Source organism: Corvus hawaiiensis, chromosome 9 (assembly GCF_020740725.1).
Source record: "Corvus hawaiiensis isolate bCorHaw1 chromosome 9, bCorHaw1.pri.cur, whole genome shotgun sequence".
Classification (NCBI taxonomy): domain Eukaryota; kingdom Metazoa; phylum Chordata; class Aves; order Passeriformes; family Corvidae; genus Corvus; species Corvus hawaiiensis.
The window spans coordinates 28163607-28188605 of record NC_063221.1 but is presented as its reverse complement, the minus strand read 5'-3'; the positions used below and the strand labels follow the sequence as shown (position 1 = coordinate 28188605).

The following is a 24999-nucleotide window of genomic DNA, read 5'->3' as shown; positions in this document are numbered from 1 at the left end:
AAACTGTCAGATCTAAGTCTTCCTCCTTGCACCCAGAAAAATGAATTTTACAATCCAGAAGGTGCTTTTGCGGGTGTTTGTAGCCTCATGAAGCATAAAACTGTACTTCTTGTACCTCCCATCCTGACTGATCTCAGCCTTTCGAGATTTGCCTTGGCTAATTCAGGACTCTGTTGCACTCTTGGGGATACAAGTTTGAATTCTTTTTTAATAGAAAAGGTTTGACTACATAGGTACAGACCAAAAAGACCAAGCAGAGGAATTTTCAGCCTGTGTGTGGTCACAGTACTTGAGCAAATCAAGTGGATAGATTGCTGCCATACCTGTTTCTCTTGGCAGAACTCTGACAGTCTTCTGGCCTCCCCTGCAAGTGTCCTCTGCTGTCTGTGATCGGATTCACTCTGCAGATTGTGTGTGCGTAGGGATTTGCCTCCTAATCTGCATGGCTGACTTTAGAGAGGCTCTTCTTGAAAGGTAATGAATTACAGATGGAATGGTCTCTGTAGATGCATTGGGGAATGATCTGGGTGTTTGCTGTTTGTTCTACTCAGGGACTGCTACTGCAGAGATGTTATATGGACTGGGCCCTTGGCACTGAGGCACTGGAGAGAACATGGAAGTTGGTACAACTCAGCAGTGTGAGAGGTGAAATGAAAAATCAGAACTGTTCTAACAGAGTGCCCCATGCTCTGCACCATTTCTGTGCCCCCTCCCAGCTCCTCTGGTCTCTTTGGGAGGAAGCTGCTCGAGGAGGGAGGGTCAGGCAGCACTGGAGAGGCAGAGAAAAGCAGAGAAGTGGGACAGAATGGGCATTGTGTGGCTGGGGCTGTCATTGCCCAGGGGTTGAGGGAGTGTAGAGTGAATGAGAGTGATGAGAAATTATTGTTTTAAAATCAAAGAAATTAAATGGCACAGAATTCTGCTTACAGAGTTGAGATTGCCCAGTGGGTAAACCTACACCTTTGAGATTTAAGACATGAGGAATTCTGGCACCGATTATCCAGCCTTAGTTCACTCTTTTCAGGTAAGAGAGGACAGGGAAGTGAAGTCCCTTAGCAGTCTTGATCTCTGTGGCCACATGAGGATTTCACTGCAGATGTACATGTGAGTCTCAGCTGTTCAACACTACCCTGCCCATATTTTCTTAACAAACAGAACAAAACAAAAAACTTGCCAACATGAAGCTCAGTTAACCTGGAGCTACAGTTACCTAGTGGCAACTTGCTGTTCTCTTCTGGAATATCCAATTCAGGTAAGCACAGGCTTCTGAAAACCATGGGAGAAGGAGTTAATATAGACTGGACTGAGAAAGTCCATGGCTCACAGATGCCAGCACAGCCTGAGCTGTCCTGCAGGAGCTGGCAGGAGCCACTGGGCATTGTCTGCCTGCCTTCCCTTTGCACAGCTGACAAGCTGAGAAGGTCCATTCCCACAGTGAAGGGACATGGTCAGTGTTACCTTTGCCAGCCTCTCATCTTCTCCCCAGCCAGTGCAGCACTGGAGAGCAGGCAGCAGCTGCAGCTGTGCATGGGGCTTGCCTTCCTTCAGCACTGAGCTGTGTGAGCAGGGCTGTCCCAGCCTATTCCTGCCTGGGATGCTCAGCAGTGTGTGAGTGTTACCTGCACATATAAACCAGCTGCTTATAACACTCCCTTGGGCATAGGCACAGGTTTGAGATACCAAGGTGAGGTCCTAGGGTTTGTTTTCATGGGCAAACCTCAGCCTTTGTATACCTGACAAGTACAGGTGGCTTCAGTTCATTGTAGCTCAGCTCACTTGCATTTGCTCCAACAGAAAAGCACATTCTGCAGCACGAATTCTGAGTGGGACTTCCAGTGTTATGGGCCACTGCATAGAGAGGGCAGAGATAGGATGGCTTTGCTGACCACTTCTTTTCTGGTTTTCAGAATATGAATTTTTTCCTCTTGGCTTTGCTCTTCAGGCGATACTGAGAAGAAAGCACTGAAAGAGCTTGTCAGCAAGTACTAGGGCCACACAGAATGCTTATATCTGCAAAGATTTATATTGAGGTAATGAAATGTTCTCTCTCCCTCTGTGTTACTGTATGGAATGATAAATATCATCAGGGCTTTTTTTTTTTAATTTAGCAAACATTTCTCATCTGCACCTACTAGAGGATGGGAATCCTAATGTCTGTGTATCTGTGAAAATGTAAGCTCTTGAAAATGAATGGAAATTGCAGTAGTAACAACCACTTATATTTGTATTGAGTCTAATTTCAACAAGTCTGAAATTCACCAGGGCACCAAGGTCAGGAATACAGTGTCTATGGAACACTCCAGGGCATGGAGACTTCTGGCAGTTTAGGGTAGGAAGAGAGAGATCATACAGAGCTAAGCAAGGATAAGAGCACTAAGCAGGCTGCAGTTTTACTGTATAATTGGTGTTTATTTAAGAGATTGGGAAGTGATTCCCTGTGCTTTTGATTAGCACCCTGCAACCCTGGCTGGACTAGGCCATTGCTACTCCAAACACAGTTTAACAGTGCATGGGCTTTCAGCAGCAAACATGGTTTAAAATGCTTTCCCTGGCTGTTTATTCATGCACCAGGGTCTGAATACTGCTGTCCCTTCTTTCCATTATTTGTCGTGTGGGATCCACAGTTTGAGTTGAACAGATGTGATTAAAATTGATGTTCTCTGATTTTGACTCTGGGAAAGTCACTGGTCTGGTTCCCAGCAAGACTCTGCAAACACTTGCCATGACTGAGCTGAAGGCATGCAAAACAATGGAGGAATGAGCAAAAAAGGGTAAAAACAAGGGCAAGAATTTCTGAAGTCAGTATTGGTACCAAAGTGCCTGCTTTGTGACGCTGGGCCCTGAGTTGAGGTGAGGTGACACTTGCTGAACACACCTGCGATGGATTTTGGTCATCCTCTGGATATGTGACAAATACAGCTGACTTCAGTTCAGTGCAGCTCATCCAAGCCATATTTGCTCTGAGAGAAAATTCCATGTTCAGCACCATTCGGTGCTGGGTGTGACTTCCAGTATTGGGACAGGGCAGGGAGGGCAGTGATGGGATGGCTTTGCTGGGTGCTGAAGGTAGAACAGCATTATTTGAAAACATAAAATAGTGTGTATGTAGTGCTCTGAAGTTCCTTCCTCTAGAGGTGAAATGGAAAGAGGCTTTTATTCAGTACATCCTCTCTTCCCTCTAATTGTAGTGGTTAATGTAAATTACTGTATCGCACTGCATGTAGCAGTCACCGAACCGTGCTGGGGTGCAGCTACTATTTTGATGCTTTCTCAAGTAACCAGCCTGATGTTCAATATTTAATTAAAATCAGAAAACTTGATACAACTAAAAGGCAGGAATCTGAATGACATGGTGGCCAGCCTGGTATTTCTTAACGTACTAGTTGATAAATCTTGCTTTACAGCTGCATCTGGAACCAGTCTTTGTATGTTCTTTATCTCTTTAATTCCTTTTGCACAGAACAAAACAAATTGGAAATGAAAAACACTGGCTTATTGTATTCATTTTAAGGACATGCTAATTGAAAATGATTGTTTCATACTGGGCTGGATTCAAAAATACGTACATCTCTCTTTCTCTCTTTTACATATAAATCCATTAATGTGTTGAAATGGCAATTGCTAGGTCAGAGGGAAGTGAGATAAGTAAACCAGAGACAGGCACTTAAGAGGTAGCCATACAAGGAGGCAAATTCTTCTATGCTAGCTCCCAGATCCTTTGGCACAGATATGGTTGCCAGAATCTACATTTTCCTTAAAAGCAAAAGAAAACAAATTTTATGTTGAGAGCTTTTAGGTCCACAGAGATAATTTGGAAAACATGAACAAGAAAATAATTTTTTTCAAAAAAGAAAACTTTAGATTTTCTTAAGCACACTTAAAGCTACTAAAAAAGCAGTGTGGTGTGGTTTTAGGTTAATCTGGAAGAGGATTTGATGGAAAAGTTGCTTGTACTCTCTTCAGCCAGTTCAGTTTCTTTCTCAAATGAACTTGGAGTTGTAAGGCAGTTAATGAGGAACCTTAATAAGGACTTCATTACAAAAAAAAAAAGATTATTTTTAATAATTTTAAGGTCATTGTCCAAATTTTGGTCTAAACTCTAAAGGGATTTTTTTCAGGTTCTATCACCTCAGCAGAATGACTTTCAGCTTACTTGGAGTTCAGGCTTTTTAGGGGGGGAAGACTGATACCAGATGAAATGTGTATCATGTATGTTGCATGTTGGTAGTGTCAATTTGGAGGATTAAAGTAAAATAAAAGACCAGTTAATATTATAAATGAACCAGAGCACTACTTCACAGAGCATATGGCCCTTGTGTTATAAGAGCACACACTTTTCCAGTTAGAATTGCTGTGCACACAACCAGAATCTAACGTCCCATACACAAGAGCAGATCAAAGAATAGCAGTAACTGTGTTCAGTTGAGAACTGTTCCTGACAGATCACAGATCCATGGCAATGGGCTGCTTTGTGGCTCAATTGCCAGTTACTGAACAGTGGCCAACAGTAAAAAGGCAGTCATGATGACTTTTCTTTCCCCTGCAGGATTACATGTTTTTCTTGTTTATCTTCACCATTATTGCCATTTACATCCTAGATCACCTACCCAGCACGGAAAGGGCATGAAATTTGGGTGGCATTGTGCCATCCCAAGAGTTTAGAGTCTAGTTTAGTCCTAGAGTTTAGAATTCACCAGTTTTTCATAACTTCTCAGCTGGCATGAAAAGAAAAAAAAAAGTTCTCTTAATTTACTGTGGTTCCTGCCTCCAGATCGCCAATCTCTCATCAATGTGAGCATGTATTTGGAGCTGGACTGTTGTGTTTGGCATTAAAACTTTTTGGATTTGTTTGTTTGTTGTCACTTTTAAGATACCAGATGAAGTGCCAATGGGTTTGTATCTTGGACAGCTGTGTCAACGTTTTACTAACAGTCCAACCCCACAGCTTAAGGGGAGCAAGGCAGGATATCCCAGGTGAACTGGTGAGAGCATGGATTTGTTGACATTGTGTGTGGACCAGTGGACTTTGCATTTTTTATGTGCTGGGCTGTTCGTCAGCGGGATTACAGACAGAGGAGAAGAGGCCAGTCCTGTGAGTTAGCACCCAATTCATCCTTGTCTGTGGGAGATGGGAGAGCTGAGTAACTTGACTGTTTGAACAAGAAAGGATTCACAGAACTTGTTTTGCTAAAAAACAAACCTGACTTTTCAGAACAACCTGCGAATGAACACAACAATTACGTGCTTTTGGTAAAAGCAAAATCATTTCTTCCTACACTTAGACCTGACAGCACACTCGCTCTGTCGGTTCAGCTGATGTGCAGGGAAGGCCAGCCTGGGGAAGAAGATGGTTGAACCCAGTGCTTGTAGAGGGTCTCCTCCATTGGCTACATCTTCCCTGTGCCCTGATGGAGGATCGTTTACATTGTCACTGGCATTGTTTGCCAGAGATTGCTGCGTGTGGCTTTTAATGGTGAGCGCACAAATGTGTCTGTGGTAATCTGTTGGCGTAGTCCTTTGTGGCTGAGTATGTCCTTCATGTAGTTGTTGTGCCAGGGCATGCTTTAACTCAGAGCCTGCGGGCTGTACTCTTATGTTTAAGAGCTGTGATTTTGTCATGGTAAGTTTTGAGGGAAAATCATGTGTTAGTTATGGTGGAAAATATCAATAGAGAACCAAACAAAGTAACAAAAACTTAGGGTATGTTTTGTGCTGCCTGACATGGGGTATTTAGGTGCATGGACTTGGTTGGTCTTAAGCAGAACTAGGTTTAGAAATCACTGGCACATTACTCATTGTACACAGGATTCAGAGACAGGAGTATTCTGTACCCATTTTGTAATTTTTTTTGTCACCATCTTGGGTTCTAATTTTAAAATCTTTTCATTGGGCACAGTCTGCCCCACGGGTTGCTCAGCATTTTTTCTGCTTCCTTTGTCTTGTGTTTCTATGCCAGTCTGGTTTTTTGGTGACTCCCCTGTGAAAGAAGACAGTGAGTGCAGTTGACTCTGTTGAGAACTGACCTGCTCCATTTTCTCAGCTGAAACCTCCTCATACCTCACCTTTCCCAGCCCTCCAACCCAGTCAGGCTTTGGTCTTGTCCTCCCAGAGTGATGCTACCATTCTTCCCTTCGTCCTTTCAAGACTGACTTACTCCATGAAATTAGCTTTTTTGCTTTCCTGGCTTGGTGGGAAAATGTGAGGAGATTGATGAGGTGGATTATTTGGCTGTGTACAGGTACTGGCTCCTGGTGAGGATTAGGAAAATGTGTTGTAATGGTGATGAGCCATTCTCAGTTTAAGAAGTCCATCCCTTTGGCTGTGCTTCAGTGGCAGACAAGCCCATGTCACAGATCTGAGGCAGTGGTTTTGAACACCCGTAGTACCGTGTCTCAGCAGGGGATGATGTTCGTGCTGGCTTGAACCCCAGCTCTTGTTGCTGTAGCAGACTGCCAGCCTGTAGCTCAAGACTGAGTTTTTAGGGCAGATTTCTGCACATCTTCTACTGAAAGAGGCAAGTTCAAGAGAGCTGTTTAATGCTGCATCAGTAGTGGTGTGTGTGGTCGCACATACAAGGGCTCTGTAACTAGTTACACTTCTCATCATATGACACAAGAACAACTGTGCAGTCCCTGTTTCAGGATATGCAAAAGATTGATGCTAGTGGGTGGTTTCAGAGATAAATTTCTCTGGCCAAGAATGTTTTGATGACATTCAGAGCAGAGAGAATGGCCCTGTTAATGTTGTATCGTGTAATTGGTGAGGTCATGTGTATACAAAAGTCATGAGAACAGGAAAGGCTAGTAGTAGGTTTGTCACTCCTGCCCATTTTACTTTCCTTGCATACATTTTCCAGTTGCAACTTGCCTGTCTGCTCTTTAACTTCGCTGTAAGTAGGGACTAATTAAAAAAGCACCAGCCTCCAAGATGAAATTTAGAGAGTTTTTGCTTCATATGCTCACGTTTGGCAATGAGAAAAGAACACATAAAGCTCACAAAGGAAAAGGTGAGATTTTTTTGTCCACACAAGATACTGATCCAAAATTGTTTGGACAGAACGAAAGGCTGCATCTCTCCATTCCTGTGAGCCCCAGCATTTCCAGGATTGCAGTCAGTGGGAGAGGAATAGGAGTAGGAGGGACTGAAAAAACTCCTCCATTATGCCAAGGGTAAAAAGTGAAAAAGAAAGTGGAGCAGTCCCAGGCAGAGGCTGTTTTACGTGGCCTGCTCTGTCCAAAGCAAGGCATTCCCATTCCACCCCAGAGGACGGCTGCCAGCAGCCATTTCTCTGGGTCCATGGTGTGCCTCTGCACTAGATGGTGCCCATTTGGGAAGCTTGGCACTGCCTGCTGCACAGCTGGAAGCTCCCTATCCCAGCTCTGGTGTCCTGAGTCTGGGTTAATGAGCTGTTCTGAAAGGCAGAGGGGAGCTCGTGCCACGCTTTGCTCAGGCCAGTGTGGATATGCCCCAAGGCTGCTGTGCCCATCAGACCTCTCTTTGTAGAGCAGCATGGAAATTGGATGCATCTGTCTTTTCTTTGTCTGGCTACAGTTCCTTGTGATCAGTCTGGAGAGAGTTGTACATGGAATCATAGAATGGTTTGGGTTGAAGGGATCTTAAAGATCATCTCCAAAGAAGATGCTGAGAGCCTCTCTGTCTTTTTCAGCTGCGTTAGCTGGTCTAATAAAAGGTACTATTTCTCCCAGCAAACCTTTCCTCACTGTCATTAAAATACGTGTTTGTTTGCTATGGAAAGTTGAGGTTGTTTTGGATATTCTTCTGGGGAAGGAGAAAAGAACATAGCTTTAAAAAAAAAAATGTTGGCAGCTTTCAGAAAAGGTCTAATCATTCATTAAACGAAAAAGTTCATTCTCCTTTTCAAAGAACACATTGTGGTCACAAAGATGACCGTGAAATCAAAGCAAGTTTGCTGCAGAACTCATCTCTTGCACAGAAAATTAAACTTCAATTTTTTTTCCCCCCTCAATTATGAGGTGACTAAAGAAGAAAGAGGAAAGGTAGGGTTTTAAAAAGACATACTGTGGATTAATTCAGAGTTCCAGCCTTTATTCACATAGCATATCATTTAAAAAGGTTTATCAGAATTCTCTATAAGTAAATGATGGGCCAAAATGGACCAAAATTTTGAAGTAAGAAATAAGCTGTGAGGTTCTGATGTGAAGGTGCTGGTAGAATTGGAATAAAAGAACAGAATCTTTTTAATGTTTCAGAAGAGAGTCACAGAAAGAAGTGCTCTGCAGAAGAATCACAAAGCAGTGTGGCCTAAAACTGATGAAAATGAGTCTTTCCTGGGCAGCTATATGAAGAGCAAGGCTGGGACTGTCCTTACCTAAGGAGTACTCACCCAGTGCAGAGATCTCAAGATGCTTTAGAGAATTAAAGCCCAATGAATTAGAGCTCAATACAAGCCAGAGAGACCCAAATGTATTTATTTCCACATTTCGTAGATGATGAATGAGTCACAGAGAGGACACGTTCAAAAGTCTTGCTTTAAGTTTGGAAATACAGTATTGTACTTACTCTGACTGGAGGCTGTACATTGCCTGTGCCCTTGAAATAACCTTACTCATCTGCACCTGGAAGTTGTTCTCCATCCACAAAACCCAGTGGGGCTATTTAAAGCCAATTCACAGGTGTCTGAAATTTTACATATAGAGGTGTGAGACTATTTAAAACATATGTGCAGGTGTTTACATTGCAAAGTGCAGGAGCAAGGCTGTGCACATCCAATTTAGGTTTCATGTTGGAAGACAGGGCTACCTTAAAGGAAGTCCAGGAACAGGTGGCAAGGTTGGCATGTTCCCAACTGTATCAGAAAGGAGATAAGCCATACTATAAAGGGCTCATTTTTATGCTACATAAAGTATATATGCTGGTTGCTTGTTCAGTGTTACTTTCTTTTCAAGTGTGTAAGAGAATATTAGAGAGCATAAAAGCACAGTAAAAACTACCCGAACATGCTGATGTGTCCAGCATTCTCTCCTATGTTATGGTTATAGATCTTCTGCTGGAAGGCCTGATTCTCCAGAGCTCTACTCCTGGGTCAGAGGCTTTATCCCAGTGACTGATAAGGTCAGGATACTCAAGAAGTACTTCACAAGTGGTGATGCAGTCCCTGCTGAGGAGGCGTTTGAGTACAGTCAGAACACACGAAGGACTAAACTCTGCACAGGAGTTGAAGTGATTTGCTCAGGGTCACCCAGTTTGACTTGGCATGACACCAGTTGCAAGAACAACTCCTGGACCAGGCATGAGTTGTTCAAAAGTGTCCTGGGGTGCTGCTGATGGCTTCTGCTTTTCAGAAATATTGCTGCTAGTAGCTCTTTTGTCTAGTTGGACACCAGCAGTTTTATAAGCCAGTAACTTCTGGAAAGCTGTGTGGAGCAGAGGGCTGAAATTGGACATCTTGAAAGATGTCCAGGAGAAAAGTTAGGTCTTCATAAAGTTTGTGGTCTTGTCAAGTGCCAAGGCTGGCACCCGAAGGAAGCAGAAGCATTCCTTTTTCCTGTTTCAGAACCAAAGTGGACAGGCCAGGTATTGAGGTATAGCAAGTCCGTGGATGCAGGCAGCTCAAGTGCCTTTTGCCTCAAGTGATACAGAGGACCCAGGTGGGAAAGAGACCGATTATTGGGAGTTACAGCCCTATACACCTCCTTTATCCCAGTTAATTTCTCTAGGAGGTGAGAGAAGAAGTACAAATGCTCACTTAAGCACCTGGAGTTTGCACACAGAAGAGACAGGAGTTGGAACAGAAGCTTTCTTTGGGTGTGGAAGTAGGTTTGCAATAGCTTCTGTCCCTGAAACAATTAGGTCAGGCCCCACCAGGAGTGGAGGCTTCTCTCCCTCACTTCAATAGGAGCTGGGAGATCTCCTCTGGGTTGGTTCTGCCAAACCTCACATGAACTGAGCAGCACCAGCAGCCAGGAGGAGCTCAGCATATTTTAAGAGGGACTGCACAAGGGCTTGAAGTCACCCAGCACTTTCAGGACATGGACCCTGGATACTCTCCAGAACCAGGAGGTGCAGGGTCAGCATTGCAAAGGTGAAAATGAACCATTCAAGCCCTGGGAGGTTTGGTTGGGGTGTGGTCCAAGTTCTGCCTGTAGTTTTGGGTTATTTTTTCTTGATTTACCCAAGTTGCTCTGGCACATGCTTGGCCTCGGACTCCTCATTCTGAACCCCTAGAACAGGCTCAGCAGCACCTTGTGTGACACAACTGCTGTGTCTGGTGCATTTTGCAGAGGTGGTATCTGGGAGCATCAGGGCTCCAAGGACAGTGATATGAGGCATAAACAACTTGAAAAATAAAATAAACTCTTGCTATCAGAGTCACAAGGCGAGCTGTCCAGTACAACATTAGTCTCTGATTTTATATTTAATTTTAGAAGCTGAAACTAAATGTTTTAATTTTATATTATTCTCAACATAATGCTAATTTGCTCCAGATGTCCACTCTGAGCTGAACGCTGCCATTTTGCATAGAAAGCATGTGTGTCAGTGATTTATTCCAAATAGCTTCTCTTTTACTGCATTTCATTTTATTCTGAATGAAGTACTTAACAACATGTTTCTCTTTAAGAATCTTACTTAATCATATGGATATAATTTCTTCAATTTACGTTTTCAGTTCTTTAGTGTGGTGGCCACAGGGTGTTTCTTAACCTAGGAAGATTAAATGCACATGTTGAAAGCTGCTTATATTTGATTTTGAGGCACTTTCATTTCAAAGTCCTTCACGTAAGGTACAGAAGTGATTGTGGTTTCCTGCTAGGTTCTGGGATAGAGGGATAACTCTCAGGAAAACCTTGCAGATACCTTCTAATAATCATCCATGAAAATAACATAATTTCATTTCTTTCAAAACTGTGGTCTACCGAGAGTGTTTAAGACTTTTTTTATTGGGGTTCAGGAGAAAAAGAGATTTAATTTTCTTGTCATTTCTGGGCTACAGTTCAACATTTCAACTTAAAACCTATTTCCATTGAGCTCCTTTCCCAGTTTTCCCTCAAAATATTATCTTAGAAAATGTCTTTTATTCAGTTGTTTTTTTATTTATTTAGCAACATATTAAAAATTATGTGAGACAGCTCAATATGAAACCTTTGTTATTTGAGCCTGGCTCACTCAGCCATTCCTGTACATGGGCTGCTATTGGTCAAGTATGTCAGGAATGTCCTTTGGCAGCGGCCTGGGAGCTGCGTCATGCATGTGAAGCAGCTCCTATGAACTGCTCGGCGTGGATGGGAGGCTGCTCTGAACCTTGGAACAAAGTCCAGGGAAGATTTTATTCGTCTTTCATTTTAAAGCTGACCCGGGGTATGTAGTTTGTAGTAAGATGTGATGCTTCTGCAGTGGTCACACAAAATGTAATACACCAGGTTCCTCAGATACCAAAACCTACTCTTCCTCCCTTCTAAAAATCATTTAACTCATACAGTCCCTTTTCCTCTTAGGCTTTTAGACTGCAACCTATGCCATGGGATATAAATTTCATGAGGTCACATCATTTGCAAGGCAGGTTTTTCCCACCTGAAGTAATGTTCATCTATATTAATTTACGTCGTCTTTTTGCATTTCTTTTTCAATCCTAACTTTTAATTTTCAGAACTAACCTTGCTGTTATTCTACAATTGTATTAGTTTATTACACTAAATTGTTGACACAGCTGGTAGGGAGCTAAGTGCTGTGGTTTCACACAATAAAATTTCAGACAATGTGTGTAAGCACTTCTTTTTTATACATATCATTTGAAAGCCATATGATTCACCAATATGTGTTATTGTTATCCACCCATGTGGGATACAATCTATTTTAAATTAGTGAAGTGACTTGCTAAACTCCCTGTAAACAATAAGACTGTGGGAAAACATTAAGTACTATTCAGAAAAGAACATTGGTATACAGCCTTTTATCCAGAGGATCCCACAGTGCTGGAGAGAATGGAGGGACCTGGCACTGCTCTTCAGCAGAGCTCATCTTCACAACAGGCTTTAGGAGGCAACTCCAGCACTTAAAAATGGAGCAGGGTTTGGTGGAGAGTGTAAATGCCCACACCAGTTCAGTGGGTGTGGTAAAACCCTGAGTGAAGAGTAGCAACAGGGTGTTTGTTAGCAAAATCTTTAACATCTCCTTTATAGAGAAAACTGACTTCCTCTAAAGCAGGTGAGGTCTTGAAGCCATTTTCCTAGGAATAAATCTCTCCGATTTTCCTTCATGTAATGAACGTGGCCAAGCAAGACAAAATGCAAACACTGGCAGACTGAAATTAATGACTTAGGGTAAAGTGAGGATGAGTTCCTGATTTGTAGGGGAGAGAGAGCCAGTTCTGTCAGAAGGAGAAGATTATCCTTCTCCATGTGTTACCCTCCAGCTCTGTGGGATTCTGCTGTAGTGTGATGAGCAGGTCCATGGGTGAAGGAGAGCTGTTTGTCTTGGGGTTCTGCTTCACGACCAGGGTACAAGGGAGAGCAGAATGAGGTAACCAACCCTCCAGTGATAACAAGCTCCCACCACATCTCACAGCCTCCCAGTGATTCACCAGTACCTCTTGTAGGGCTCTTTGCTAGAGCTCAGCTTTACACGTGAGGAGGTGTCAGGTACAGTCATTTTAGCTGATCCCTTGCCTGCCTTGGATTACAGGTTGGACCTCAGTCTTCACTTATGGATAATCAGGTTGGCACAGCATGGCACAGAAAGAGCAGGAGCCTATCTGAGCCCTGCAAGTCCCACTGACTTTCCTACTCCACTGCTGAGAATAACCTTGGAGACAGTTGTATGTTCTCCTCGTTGCTTTGTGCGAAGATTAATCCAGCGTTGGTAAATTCATGCAGTTTGTCAATTTGCAGGGAAACTTTACTCTTCTGAGCTGATCTTCAGAAATAACAAGTTGAGATAAAAGCTCCATCATGTGCTTGTGGAAATGAGCACAGGGTAGAGTTTGAGAAAGACAGTAGGTTTTAAGATTTAAAAAAATCCACCCTAACTAAAATGGGAGAAAACCCTAGCAATAAAACTACAGACTTTGTGAAACAGATTTAGTGAGGAAAATGAACGATCTGTGTTGAACCAGTACAAAAAGTTGTATTTGCAACAAAAAGCCCACACAGATGGGCAAAGAGTTACCTTGCTGCTATTTTTCATCTTTCCTGAGAGAATTTGGTTGTGCTGGACTAGTTAAGTCAGCTGTAGCCAGCTATTTCCCACTGTAGATCAGATTTTATCCGCAGGATCCTCCTGTTTGATCTGCCAAGGACAGGAGCCACTTTGTAAGCTGGGATGACATGTTACAAGCTATGATTGTAAAACATATTTATTTATTGGTCTTGACAAAGGTAGGAGCTGGGTTTTCCAGGATCATAAAAAACCGAGGAGTCCAGGGGGGTGAGTGGGAAGTGAGGATGGACACTTACTGCTGCCAGATGACACCGTGTTTGTGACACACAGGCTTGTCACACGCTGGTCTCAAATCTTCCTGTGACTGGAGACAGAGCACAGACCTAACCTGGGATGTTCTGTCTGTGGTACATTGGAAACCTGTGCTGTTCCTAGACACACTCTTGGCATGTTACAAAGGCAGACTGGACTATGTGCGGATCTTTTTATTCCTTTACTGGTTCATTAAAAATAAAGAAAAATATGAAATAAAGAGGGAAATTTTTTATTTTGTTTTTTTCCATGTGTTTGTTAGTGAATACATTCAGAGTATTTCAATAGTGTCTGATGCCAGTATAACAGCTTGTTTGCTTAATTCCTGAATGTACGCATTGTTTTTAGCGAACATTATTAATTTCTGTTTGTCCTGCCTCTCTTCCAATCTCCCATTGGATTCAGAATGTAAACCAGGACAGGCAGCTTCTCTGCCATCCTCTTTGCAGACGTCTCTCCCAGACCCAGGAGTGAGAAATGCCCTGTGCTGGGCACAGAAGGGTTGCTGAGTTCCCCAGCGTGCATGAATGTCCTACGCTGAAAGAGAGCGCTCAACACATTACAGGAACAGCTTACAGAAGCAGGGTGTGTAATTTTTAATAACTGGGATAAAAACCCCTCAGTGACATCTTTAAAATATAAATGCCTTTTCTTGTTTCTTTTATTCCTTTGCCCCCCCTTATTTTGCCTTTTCATCTCTTCTCCTTTCAATTCCATTAAGCTTCATTGTACCAATAATGTATTGCACTGGACTTTTTTCAATTACGTTTTTGATTTTTTCCTCCTTGTTACTATAAAACTCCAGATGTTTTGAGACTTCATGGTTCTCTGGATTATTTTTTCCTTTATTTTAATCTTCTTTTGTAACATGCCACACATGTGGTATTTTGGCCTTTTAAGATGCTACGCTGTGCTAATCAGCCATAAGTTTTGGGGTAGGATTTTTTTTTCTTTCCATAATTACTATTTTTCCCCTTCTTTCTGCTGTTGTCTCTTTAATTATTTTCTTTTTTCTATTTGTTTTATTTTTTGTTGCCCCAACTGGTTAGTCCACATCAATCATAATATATTCTCCCTTTGCTCTGAGGCTACATTCTTTATGTTAAACAAATTAATTCTTCACTCCAAACTTTCAAGCTCTCATACCTGTGAGTAGATTATGAGCACCTTTTTCACCTTGCTTGTTGGTACAGAACAGTTTGCACTGTAACTGGCCCCCCAGACTAAGAGCACAGACTGTTCTTTAAAGATGGAGATGGGTGCAAATAGATGATACTTTAGATGCAAACTGGAATGGAAATGTTGCCTTGGAAATTAAGACAATGAATTACTGATCCAGAGAAATGAGTTTTTGAAGTACATGTAGGAAATGATACTTTTTATTAAAAAAAATCTAAAAGTACTGGAGGGAAACATTTTAATTTATTTGTGGTTCTTTGCTGGCATGGATGGAAGAGGGTTTTTAATTGACTTTGTTCAATCTTAATTTTGTCCCCAAAACAAGCAGATCTGGCTTCAGATATTAGAACAGCAAATCTTGGATTGTGTGCTGTCCTTTAATTTCAAATAGCTTGTAAACTATTCAAAAAATCCCAAATAAAGAATAGTTTCCCAATTACATCTGAGGAAATAAAGGGGCTGACATGGGGTGTCTCCTTTGCTGATTACATGGCCCTATGAATTTTGCATTTTGTTCTTTAAAATGTTGCCTCATGTAATGTTATTTTTGCCTGCAAGCCATAATATTGCATTCAGTCCAACTGTAATGAGGTTTCAGAAAATTGTTTGCTTTCCAAATGACATATTTAGCAAAACCTTATGGCAAAGTCTGTGGCTGTCAAGCTGCTGATAGTAAAATATTCCAAACTTTCCTGGTTCATTCTCATATGTTGTGGCAAACAAATGCAACTACCCCTGTTTTGACAAATGTTTATACTTCTGCTTGATTAAAGAAGGATTACTAAAAAGAGTTTTAATACTAGAAATTGGGTCTTGTGAAAAGGATAGGATACTCTGATAGTTCCCCAGATACTTTAGGTTTGCTGAAAAACGCATGGAAAACTCTCTTTGCTCACTGAAGTGCATGACCTACTGGCACTAGAAGAAATAAATGTATGAATATTCCAGTGCTTGAAGCAGTGTTTGCCCTGTGCAGGGGATGTTGGCAGGCAGGTGGCTGCCTCTGCAGTCAGAGGTGTCTGTTTGTGTGTGGGAATCGCCTCGTGGGCAGAATCAGACCTGGTCACTCTTGGAACCTCGTGACTTAAATGAGTCCTGTGTGGGCCAGGTCTGCACTCCTCATGCATCCATCTCTCCTGGTACTGCCCGAGGGGGTTCAGGAATGTGGGCTTAGGGGCTTATAAAATTCATAAAATTGAAATAACAGAGACAGCCTAAAGTCTTGTGTAATTCAGTGATGATCAAACACCTCCTCCAGGATTTTCAGTGTATTCATATTTCCCAGTTTCATGGAAATTAGGAAATACATGACCTGTCTAACAGCATAAAGAAAAATGAACTACTGGTGGACAGTGTGTGGATGTCAAATGGTTGGCCACAACTACCCTAAACCCCAACAATGTGAAGGATATATTGCATTTATACTGTGGCTTACTTGTCTAAGTTTTTCTTCTTCCTGTTCCGAACCTTTTAAGCTTTTCATCTCTTATGCACCAGCAGCTGTACAACACTCTGGCTAAAGCCCCAAATGCTTTTTTAAAAGACAAACAATAAAAAGTACAAGCATTTTTGCCCAAGACTCAAATGAAATAGCATGTAGTGTCACTTTGTAAACATAAATTGTTCAGGCTTCAGAAATAAAACCAAACCCAGAAACTGGCAGGTCCTTTTATGTTACCACTACCTGCCATTTTATTGCAATCACAAAGGGGAAAAAACCTAACAATTTAAAATTCTAACAGTTAAAGCTTCTAACAATTTTAATCTGTAAGTTTGAATCTGGCTAAATAAATCGGGATCCTTTAGGATGTTAAAATCTCATTCCATGATTTTTTATGCACCCAAATAATTCTGTTGAGTTTAATAAAACTCCTTGCATGAGCCACGTTACTCACCTGCAGCTATTTGCAGGATCAGAGCTTTACATTGTAGCTACAACAGCGAATTAAACATTAATCTAATCAGGAGTTAGCTGGGAAAAACAAAGCACCAGAACAGATACTTTGATTGTCCTGTGGGTGGAGCAACTGATGTGTTTGAGTTCCTGAGGTTTGTAAGGTTCGGAGCCCCATGTGCTTCCAGCCAGGGCCCCGACATTGGCCTCAGTGTGCTGTAAAACATTGATGCTATTTAAAGAGTGGTGTGGCTGTTTCCTCCCCTCCAGAAGGGATACGCAGCCTCACAGGATCCTTTTTCTCGTAACATGTTTTTCAGTAAAATTTTCCCAATTTTGTAATCAGTTGGGAAGAAAGAACATTTCACAATGTTCATAAGGCTTGTGGATGTTTTGACCAGACATCAGATTTCCTATTGATAGCATTAAATGCTTTGGAATGAAATGTTTTGGGTTTTCCATCTGTAGGCTGTCTGAGATGTCAGCAGCCAGTATGACCTGCTCTTTCCCTTTTAGGTCTATAAATAAAAGGCAGCTTGTTTAACTGATCTTGCAGCAGAGAGCAGAGGTGTATATTAATGAGCTTGCTCTAATGGCACACTGGACCTATTTAGCACTACGACTGTGAAGGCTTCTCTTTTTCAGTCATAACTCATTTCCTAAGAAAATGTCAGTTATTGCTTTGCCCTATGGTCTGAGCTGGTTAGTTTATAGTTTATTTCTCCTGATCTGTACCACTGACAGATATTCTAGACATGACCGTGCTTAAATATGCTTGTGAAAATGGTAAACATTTGATAATATAAACCCTCTTGGGAACATGCTATTATTTCTGCATGGCAACATTCTCAGGTGCATTCAAAGTATAATCTGGAAGCAAAGAAAAAACATTTTAAGCAATTACAGTTATTAGATTAAACTGTTTTGTTGGGAAAATTGTGATGTGTTTAGATCACTGTGAGATAATTCTGTGTTTTTATAAATATGGCTTTTGAATGCATGATATTGCAACAGCGACACTGCAGTGAGATTTTGGTATGAAATAAAGATAACACATGTATTTCCATATGGTGATGAACTAGTTTAGTCCCATAAATTTCTACAAGGTATTTTTTCCTGGTAGAAGTTGTGTTCTAAAAGCAGCAGTAGTTATAAAACCCAATAACTGCATTGTGTTCTTGCTGTAATCATGTGGCATTGTTTAGTGTCTGTGCTTGGGTGTGTGCAGCATTAACAATCTCACAGCAAAGAAAAAATTAGTAATTGCAATTTAATTATTATTTTTATTGATGAAACTTGTTTAAGAGCTCTGTTGACATTTACAGGCTTTGAGGATCATGCAGCATTTGTTACTGTTATCCCAGGCATCAAACGTCCACAAAATGTTTAGGATTGTAGGATTAAGCAGTGACAGATTGGGGCCAGGTGTCTGGGAGATCCTGTAAGTGGCCTTCTCAGTTGATAAAATAGCTCTTACCATCCTGGAACCCTTTTGAAACTGAACATTAGTTCTTCGTAGTTGAAGCTGAGACAGTTGTGGGATGGCTGGATCTTCCTGGAGGTTATTTAAAAAGGAGAAGGAGCACCCCATTTCTCCAAGAGTAGCTTTATTTAGTGCATATATAAATGTAAATACACTCCCAAGTAGCAAGAGTAAGTGGAAGGGTTAAAAGAGTTGGTGAGTAGCAGTTAAACCCAAGAAGAACAAAGCTGTCTTAACAACAGCAACCCAGGTGAAGTTACCATAGCCTTCCTCTTCAGGGAAGCTGTTTCCATATGTGGACTTCCATAGGGATAAACTGTGAGGGACACAGTCAGCAGATCCAGCAAGAAATAAGAGAGTTGAAAAAGGTGTCCTTCAAAGTGCAACTCTTTTCTGCAGCTCTGAGTGGATTCTCAGCCCCACCCTGCTCAGCTCTTTGTACCAGCTGCTTTCCTCCCTCCCTTTCAGACCTTTCATCTTCACCTTCCCCTCTTCTCATCACTTGCTGACAAAGTTTTTGCCCCCACTCCTTTCCCATTGATTTTCTTCCTGTTTGACCAACCCAGCCTTTGCCAACTTGAAAATGAGTACTGCAGTCACATCATTCTCTTTGCTGTTGTATTGTTCCCCCTCACATCTTTATCCTGAGTTTATCATTGCATTGGGACTACCCCACTGTCTGTTATGCAGTTTAATAAGCTGGTTAATACAAATAATGTGAATTAGGAAATAATAACATAAATAAGAAAAGCTCTGAATGTCCAAGCATATGTGGTGATGGAGGAACCTTACTGCTGAAGGCATTGGACATATTTACCAAGAAAAGGCAGCTGACCACAGTAGAAGGGTCTGTAAATAAGCCCATATTTGTTTTGAGTATTGCTGCTTACACTGTAGCTCTGAGCACTTCTGGTAGGGCCTGCTCCCTCTCTTCCTCAAGTGTCGATCCAGCAAACTCTTAAACATATGTGCTTTCATGTGTTTTAAATTAAGCTTGTGTTTAGATGTTTTAGGACATTTGCTGTTGGAATTTTTGCTACTGACATCAATGAGAGTGGAGCTGGACCTTTAATGAGTTTGGATTATTCTGCATACCTTCCTACTTTGCATTAGGCTCTAGATATGGAACTGAAGACTGGTAATCCATTAGAAAAACATTCTGAGGGTCAAGATCCTTCTCTCTAAATTGGAGAGAGATGGAATTGAAGGCTGGAGTGTTCAGGGAATGAGGAATTATGGTCACATCCAGAGGGTAGTGGTGAATGACTCAATATTCAGATTGGATGTCGGTGACAGGTGGTGTCCCTTGGGGGTCCATGCTGGGACCAAGTGCAGTCTCGGCAAATTTGCAGGTGACACCAAGCTGCGTGGTGCAGCTGACACTCCTGAGGGACGGCATGCCATCCAGAGGGACCTGGACAAGCTCCAGAAGTGGCCCATGGGAATCTTGTGGGTTTCAGCAAGGCTAAGTCCAGGGTCCTGCAGCTGGTTCAGGGCAACCTCTGGTATCAACACAGGCTGGGGGATGAAGGAGCACAAAAATGCTCCAAGGGAGGGAACACCTCTTCTGAGAAGAAAGGCTGAGAGAGTTGGGCTTGTTCAGCCTGGAGAAGGCACCAGGGAGACTTAGAGCAGCCTCTCAGTGCTTGAAGGGGACCTGCAAGAGAGATGAAAGGGATAATAATAGTTCAAAGGGATGCCACACTATGGGCACACTAATCAAAGGAGGCTGGAAAGGAGGAAGATTAGGAACAAAAAGGAAAAAAGTGATCTTTAGGACCTGAGAACATTCACTCAGCTTGATGGAATGTCCTTATGAGAACTATGAATTTGCTGAACTCTGCTCTATTTTTCATAGACTTCAGCATTTTTGCACATTTCAAATTGCTCCATTCTGAATCTTTGTCAGATTTTTAGTGATGGTCATGAAGAAAGTTTGTTTCTTTTGAAGCCTTGGTGGCTTTGGTCACTTCCAAACCTCCCCACCTCCTTGCACCAGGTCAAATGTTCAGAGGTGGGTTGTGGCCAAACAAAGCTTCTGAACTCATAAACTGCATGTCTCCAGGTGATTTTGTGGATCTGTCACAATAGCTGTGATGGGTAAAGATGGAAATATATTAGATACTTGTCTGTACAAATAGACCCAATATGGCATTTAGATGGGTTAATATCTGCCCAGGGCAGTAAAATATTTATGGCGGTAAAGGCCACACTGATCCTTTGATGTTTGAGTGGCTGGGACAGAGAAGTGCCAGAAGCCCCTCTGCCTGCAGTGTGCAGAGCTGATCACTGGTTCACTGTGTTGGTCACTGTGTTGAGGTATTTACAAAACACACTGGGCTGAGCAGAATGTGGTGAGCCTTTCTCCATCAGTGATTTAATTTGCCTTTGGCAGGCCCTGGGAGATAGGCATCTCCAGGGTACAGCATCTTCAAGGCTCCTGCATCTGCTCTCCCTTCCCATCCCTCCCCCTGCACAGCTGGATGCAACAGCCAGGTCAGCAGTTTGCATGCACTGATATGTGTAAGAGGTGTGAGTGACAAACAGGATTGGCAAGGTGATTTCTGTGACGCCATCTCAGGAGCCACAGGTTCCTGGAAAGCTGCTGAACAAAATCCTGACTCTGCAAAAGGAAGTGACAAAGCATTTGCTGATTTTGTGAGAGTCAGGATTTCACTGTTTATGACCATGAATCGTGCAAAAATCTGTGGCTTCCAGAAACAGGGGTTGGAACAGGTTGCTCAGAGAAGCTGTGGCTGCCCCATCCTTGGAATTGCTCAAGTCCAGGTTGGACGGAGCTTGGAGCAACCTGGGATAGTGGAAGGTGTCCCTGCCTATGGCAGGGCTTGGAACTAGGTGACCCTTAAGGTCCCTTACAACACAAACCATTCTATGAAGATACACCTGCATTATTTCAGAATTGCTGTTAGAGTTGATATGAAGGTGAATTGGGTTGTCTTTCTCAAATACATTCCTTGAGATCACAAATCCTTGAGGAACCAGGTTTTTGTCTGTGTAGAGGCATAAGAAGATCTGCAGTGCCATGAAACAGCAATATATGCAGAGTGGGCAAAGAATATGCATTCCATCACTGGAGTATTTGCATGCAAGTATTTCAACATGTGTAAGCGAGTGCATTTTATGGGTGTGCAGGTGCATGAACGTGTGTGCACACGTGAGTATTTGTGCTCACCTGGGAGAGTTCCCAAAGCACATCCTACAGACAGTGCCTCCACTGCCTGTTGTCTGTAACACTGACACCTACAGTGAGCAATGCAAAACACCCTTCCCTGGCCTAGTAGCTGGCAATTTTACTTATTTATTTATTCAGATTTAATTTGAAACAGTGACTTCTGGTATGAAAGCTATGCAGCGTTTTATTGCTGAGCTCCCTAATGAAACGGGTGCTTAAGAAGTCAGAATTTCTCAGGTTACTGGTTGTATAAATACTGAGAACAGCTCTGAATGATACAGCTAGTAAAGAAAAGGGTGCAGAATAACAGCAGAGTTCCTTTGGATTGATCTTCAAATGGATCAGGTCTTCCTGTAATAGTCTGTGCTCATCTGCCCCAGTGTATAATATTTCAGACATCTGAAACCAGGTTCTAACCTGCCACAAATAGCTTCTCTTGCTCTCTGTCTGTAGCAGCTAATTGTTATTGCCCACAGTGGTTCCTGTGCCAGTTAACATCTCAGAGGACTCCTCAGAACACTTGTTCTTTCTTTAAATTTTCTGTCCTGACACCATGTCTTTAAGTGTTCAGTACTTCAGACAGAATGTGTGAGATATTTATAACCCTTGTATTATTACTGAGCAGCACACCATGTCTTCGGTGACAGATTAAATGAACAGCACAATATGTTGTGTTTCATCAATAAATTTCAACAGATGTTTGAATGTTGGTTGATTTATTGCATGTCCAACTTGGTTCTTACACTGTTCTCATTGTGGGTGCACATGGTTTATTTAATAGAACCTTACAATGATTTTTTTTTATGACGTTTTTCAGTTTGAAGGGTGCAACAAGGCATTTTCTAGGCTTGAGAACCTCAAGATTCATCTCCGGAGTCATACTGGGGAGAAGCCATACCTGTGTCAGCATCCTGGCTGCCAGAAAGCTTTCAGCAACTCCAGCGACCGGGCAAAGCATCAGCGGACACACCTGGATACCGTAAGCATGATTTCATACTGGGAGCTGCACTGAGTTTTCCAGCAGTCCTGGTACACAATCAGTTCTGTAACTGCAGGGGGACTTGGCCTTTTCATGAGAAGAGTCTTGGAAAACTCAGCTATGAGCAAGTGTATTGGTTTTGAACTGGATGTGCTTTGAGAAATGAAAAAGTCTTGATCATAGAGAGGCAATTAGTTGGTGTTACTCATGCTGAGAAGTAAGTTATGAAGAAGTAAGTTACTCAGCAAACTCTCCCATTGTTCCTGTTCCAGTAAGAGGAGGCAGCAGCACAATAAGGTGTAGCTGAGTGAAAGCTGAGTCACTGCTGCTGCACCAAATCTGTGTCATTGTCTCACTTCCCGTCCCCTTCAGTGAGAGTTCTGAGTGAATGCAAAAGCTGTTCAGACCTCTCAGGGCAAGGTAAATGCACCTCAGTTTTGGACAGTAATTTTGTAAAAGTGAAAATAAATCTGTCTCATAACTCTGGAATTGGTTAAGTACCCTCCATCAGAATTAACTGTGAGAAACACATTCTGTTATTCTCTAGTTGGTAGATTGGGCTTGACTCTGCAGCTCTTCTCACTTGTCTCACAGAGAAGATGGGAGCCTGTCAAGCATCTTGGGCTGTACTGAGATGAAATCACCAGGTCATGGGGAAAGAAGGCAATGAGGCAGCTCTGCAGACGAGTCATGTCCTCAGCATAAAGCCTGTAAAGAGTAACAGGCAGAGTTGTTCCTTTGTCTTTTTCAAAGAAGTGAATACATGGTTTAGTTTGGCCAAGTGTTTATGGGGCAGAACTTTTGAGTTTAATTGATATTTACTTTTTAAGCAGTTACACATTTCAGACAGTGCAGCATTAAGGAATGTCTAATGTACATTATGCCTTGCAAAAACAAACAAGTGAGAGAAGCGAGTCAGTCACATTTTCCAAACCAAAGCACACTTACAATAACAATGTTTTATTTATTTGAAAGTCAACCTGAGATATTGAATTTGTAATTTGCATCTCTTTTGAAAGTGGATATACTAAATTGCGTGCAGTTTTTAAATTTAATTGCATGAACCTAGTAGATATATTTTTTATTATCCAAACTCACAAATAGAATGCCATCTATTAGTTTTAAGAGAGAACTTAAAATGGTTACTAGAATGAGCACAAATTCTTTTTGTGTGTTGTCTGTGCAATATTGAAAACAAATGTCTTAACTTTCTATTTTCTTCTCTTCTCCCTTTATCTCTGTCTTTATTATCTGAAATGCTCATAAATCAGGAAAAAGGTACAGTAATAATTTTCTACTAACTTTCTTAAATATCTAAAAACATCCTCCATGCTGTTCCATTGCAGGTTCTCTACAACTGTTCCTGTAGTTGTGCACACTGAGTTCCAGTTACCTGGTTTAATTGAAGCCCTGTGGTTTAAGCTCAGTAAATTGTGTGCTTATGTGAATGTGAAAAATAGCAGAGCTACAGGATGGTGCTGCTGCATTAAACAACTGCCTAGAATGTCAGAGCAAATAGCCATGAACCTTTGTAAGGGTAGTCAGATTTTCATCTAGTTTCCCTATCACTGAGTTGAATCATTTTATCACTAATTTGAATGACATCAATGATTTGAAAAATACTCTGCTAGTTTTTCTGCCAAGGGATTTGTTAAAGTTTTCCATAGCTTTTCCTCAGGTGTCAGTTCTCTGTGCTCCAGACATTCTCAATAAATCTCCTCTGCCCTGTAACTTTCTGGGTAGGTGCTGTGTTAGCCTGTAAGGTCATGAATTGGTGAATGATTCTATTATTCCTTCAGAAATTTCCTGCTGGCTGGACAGAGTAGCAATACTTATTCTCTGGAGGTACTTAAAAAGAAAGGGGGTTTATATAGGCTGCTTATTCCTTATTGAGTGCGTTTGGAATTGGTTTTAAAGCTTCTCAACGTAGGTCACTCCATCATTTATCTTCTCCAAAGGAGAATCTGTAAATCATTTCACTTACTGGTGTACGCTGGTTTGATCGAATCCCTACTAAATCATCTGGAAGTAGATCCTTCTCCTAGGCAGAAGCAGAACAAAGGGAACCTGTCTGTCCTTGTGGTAAAAAGGGCATGTCAGCACTCCTCCAGGAGCAGAGCAACTGGTTTAGAGGACCTCACAGTCACTTCTCCCAAAACCGGTGGGATTTTTTTCCCTTCTGTGCATCCTCCTTCTGAAACCAAGGGGATTAAAGAATGTGACACTGAGGTCATGGCAAACCAGTTTTCTACCTTTGAGAAGACACCAAAAGGATTTGCTAGTCCTGGTGAGAAGGCTGAGGTAATGTTGATAGATGAGGCAAGAACATAGAGGGCAAAAGAATGTTCCATTCAACTTTAAAGCTTTGTGGGCTGTGCCATGCAGCACTATTTTGCTGGCGCTTAAGTCAGTGGTTACTTTAAAGTGCCTTTGCTCATTTTGGCAATTTCACCTTCATTTGGAGTTTGTTCTGTAACCCAGAGATAGTGTTCCATTTGTTGGGAGTAGGCATTGCCAAGAGAAGAATTCGGTGAGGATTTCAGTTGCTGGGAGTCCAGAATCAGCATTTAAATTAGAGCATCTCATTTATTTATTTGCCTGTGAGAAGAGGACACTGGAATTCTTTCCCAGACTCAGATGGTTTTCCCAGGAGGTGCCCCAGAATCCGCTTTGCTGCATTTCACAGCGTCACAGAATTGTTAAGGTTGGAAAAGATCCTTAAGATCTTTGAGTCGAACCGTTACCCCACCACTAATCTGTGTCCCCAGGTGCCACATCCACACAGTTGTCAAACACTCCCAGGGATGGTGATGCCATCACCTCCC

General features: G+C 42.0%; 1 protein-coding gene across 3 annotated transcripts in view; it reads left to right on the top strand.

Annotated features, from left to right (window-relative positions):
• Positions 1-24999, top strand: part of GLIS1 (GLIS family zinc finger 1) — a 181705-nt gene that overhangs the window by 125126 nt on the left and 31580 nt on the right. For all 3 annotated transcript variants that reach the window (XM_048313177.1, XM_048313176.1, XM_048313175.1), the window contains exon 5: positions 22013-22174. In XM_048313177.1, coding sequence (XP_048169134.1) covers positions 22013-22174 — 162 coding nt within the window. The remainder of the gene's footprint in view (positions 1-22012; positions 22175-24999) is intronic.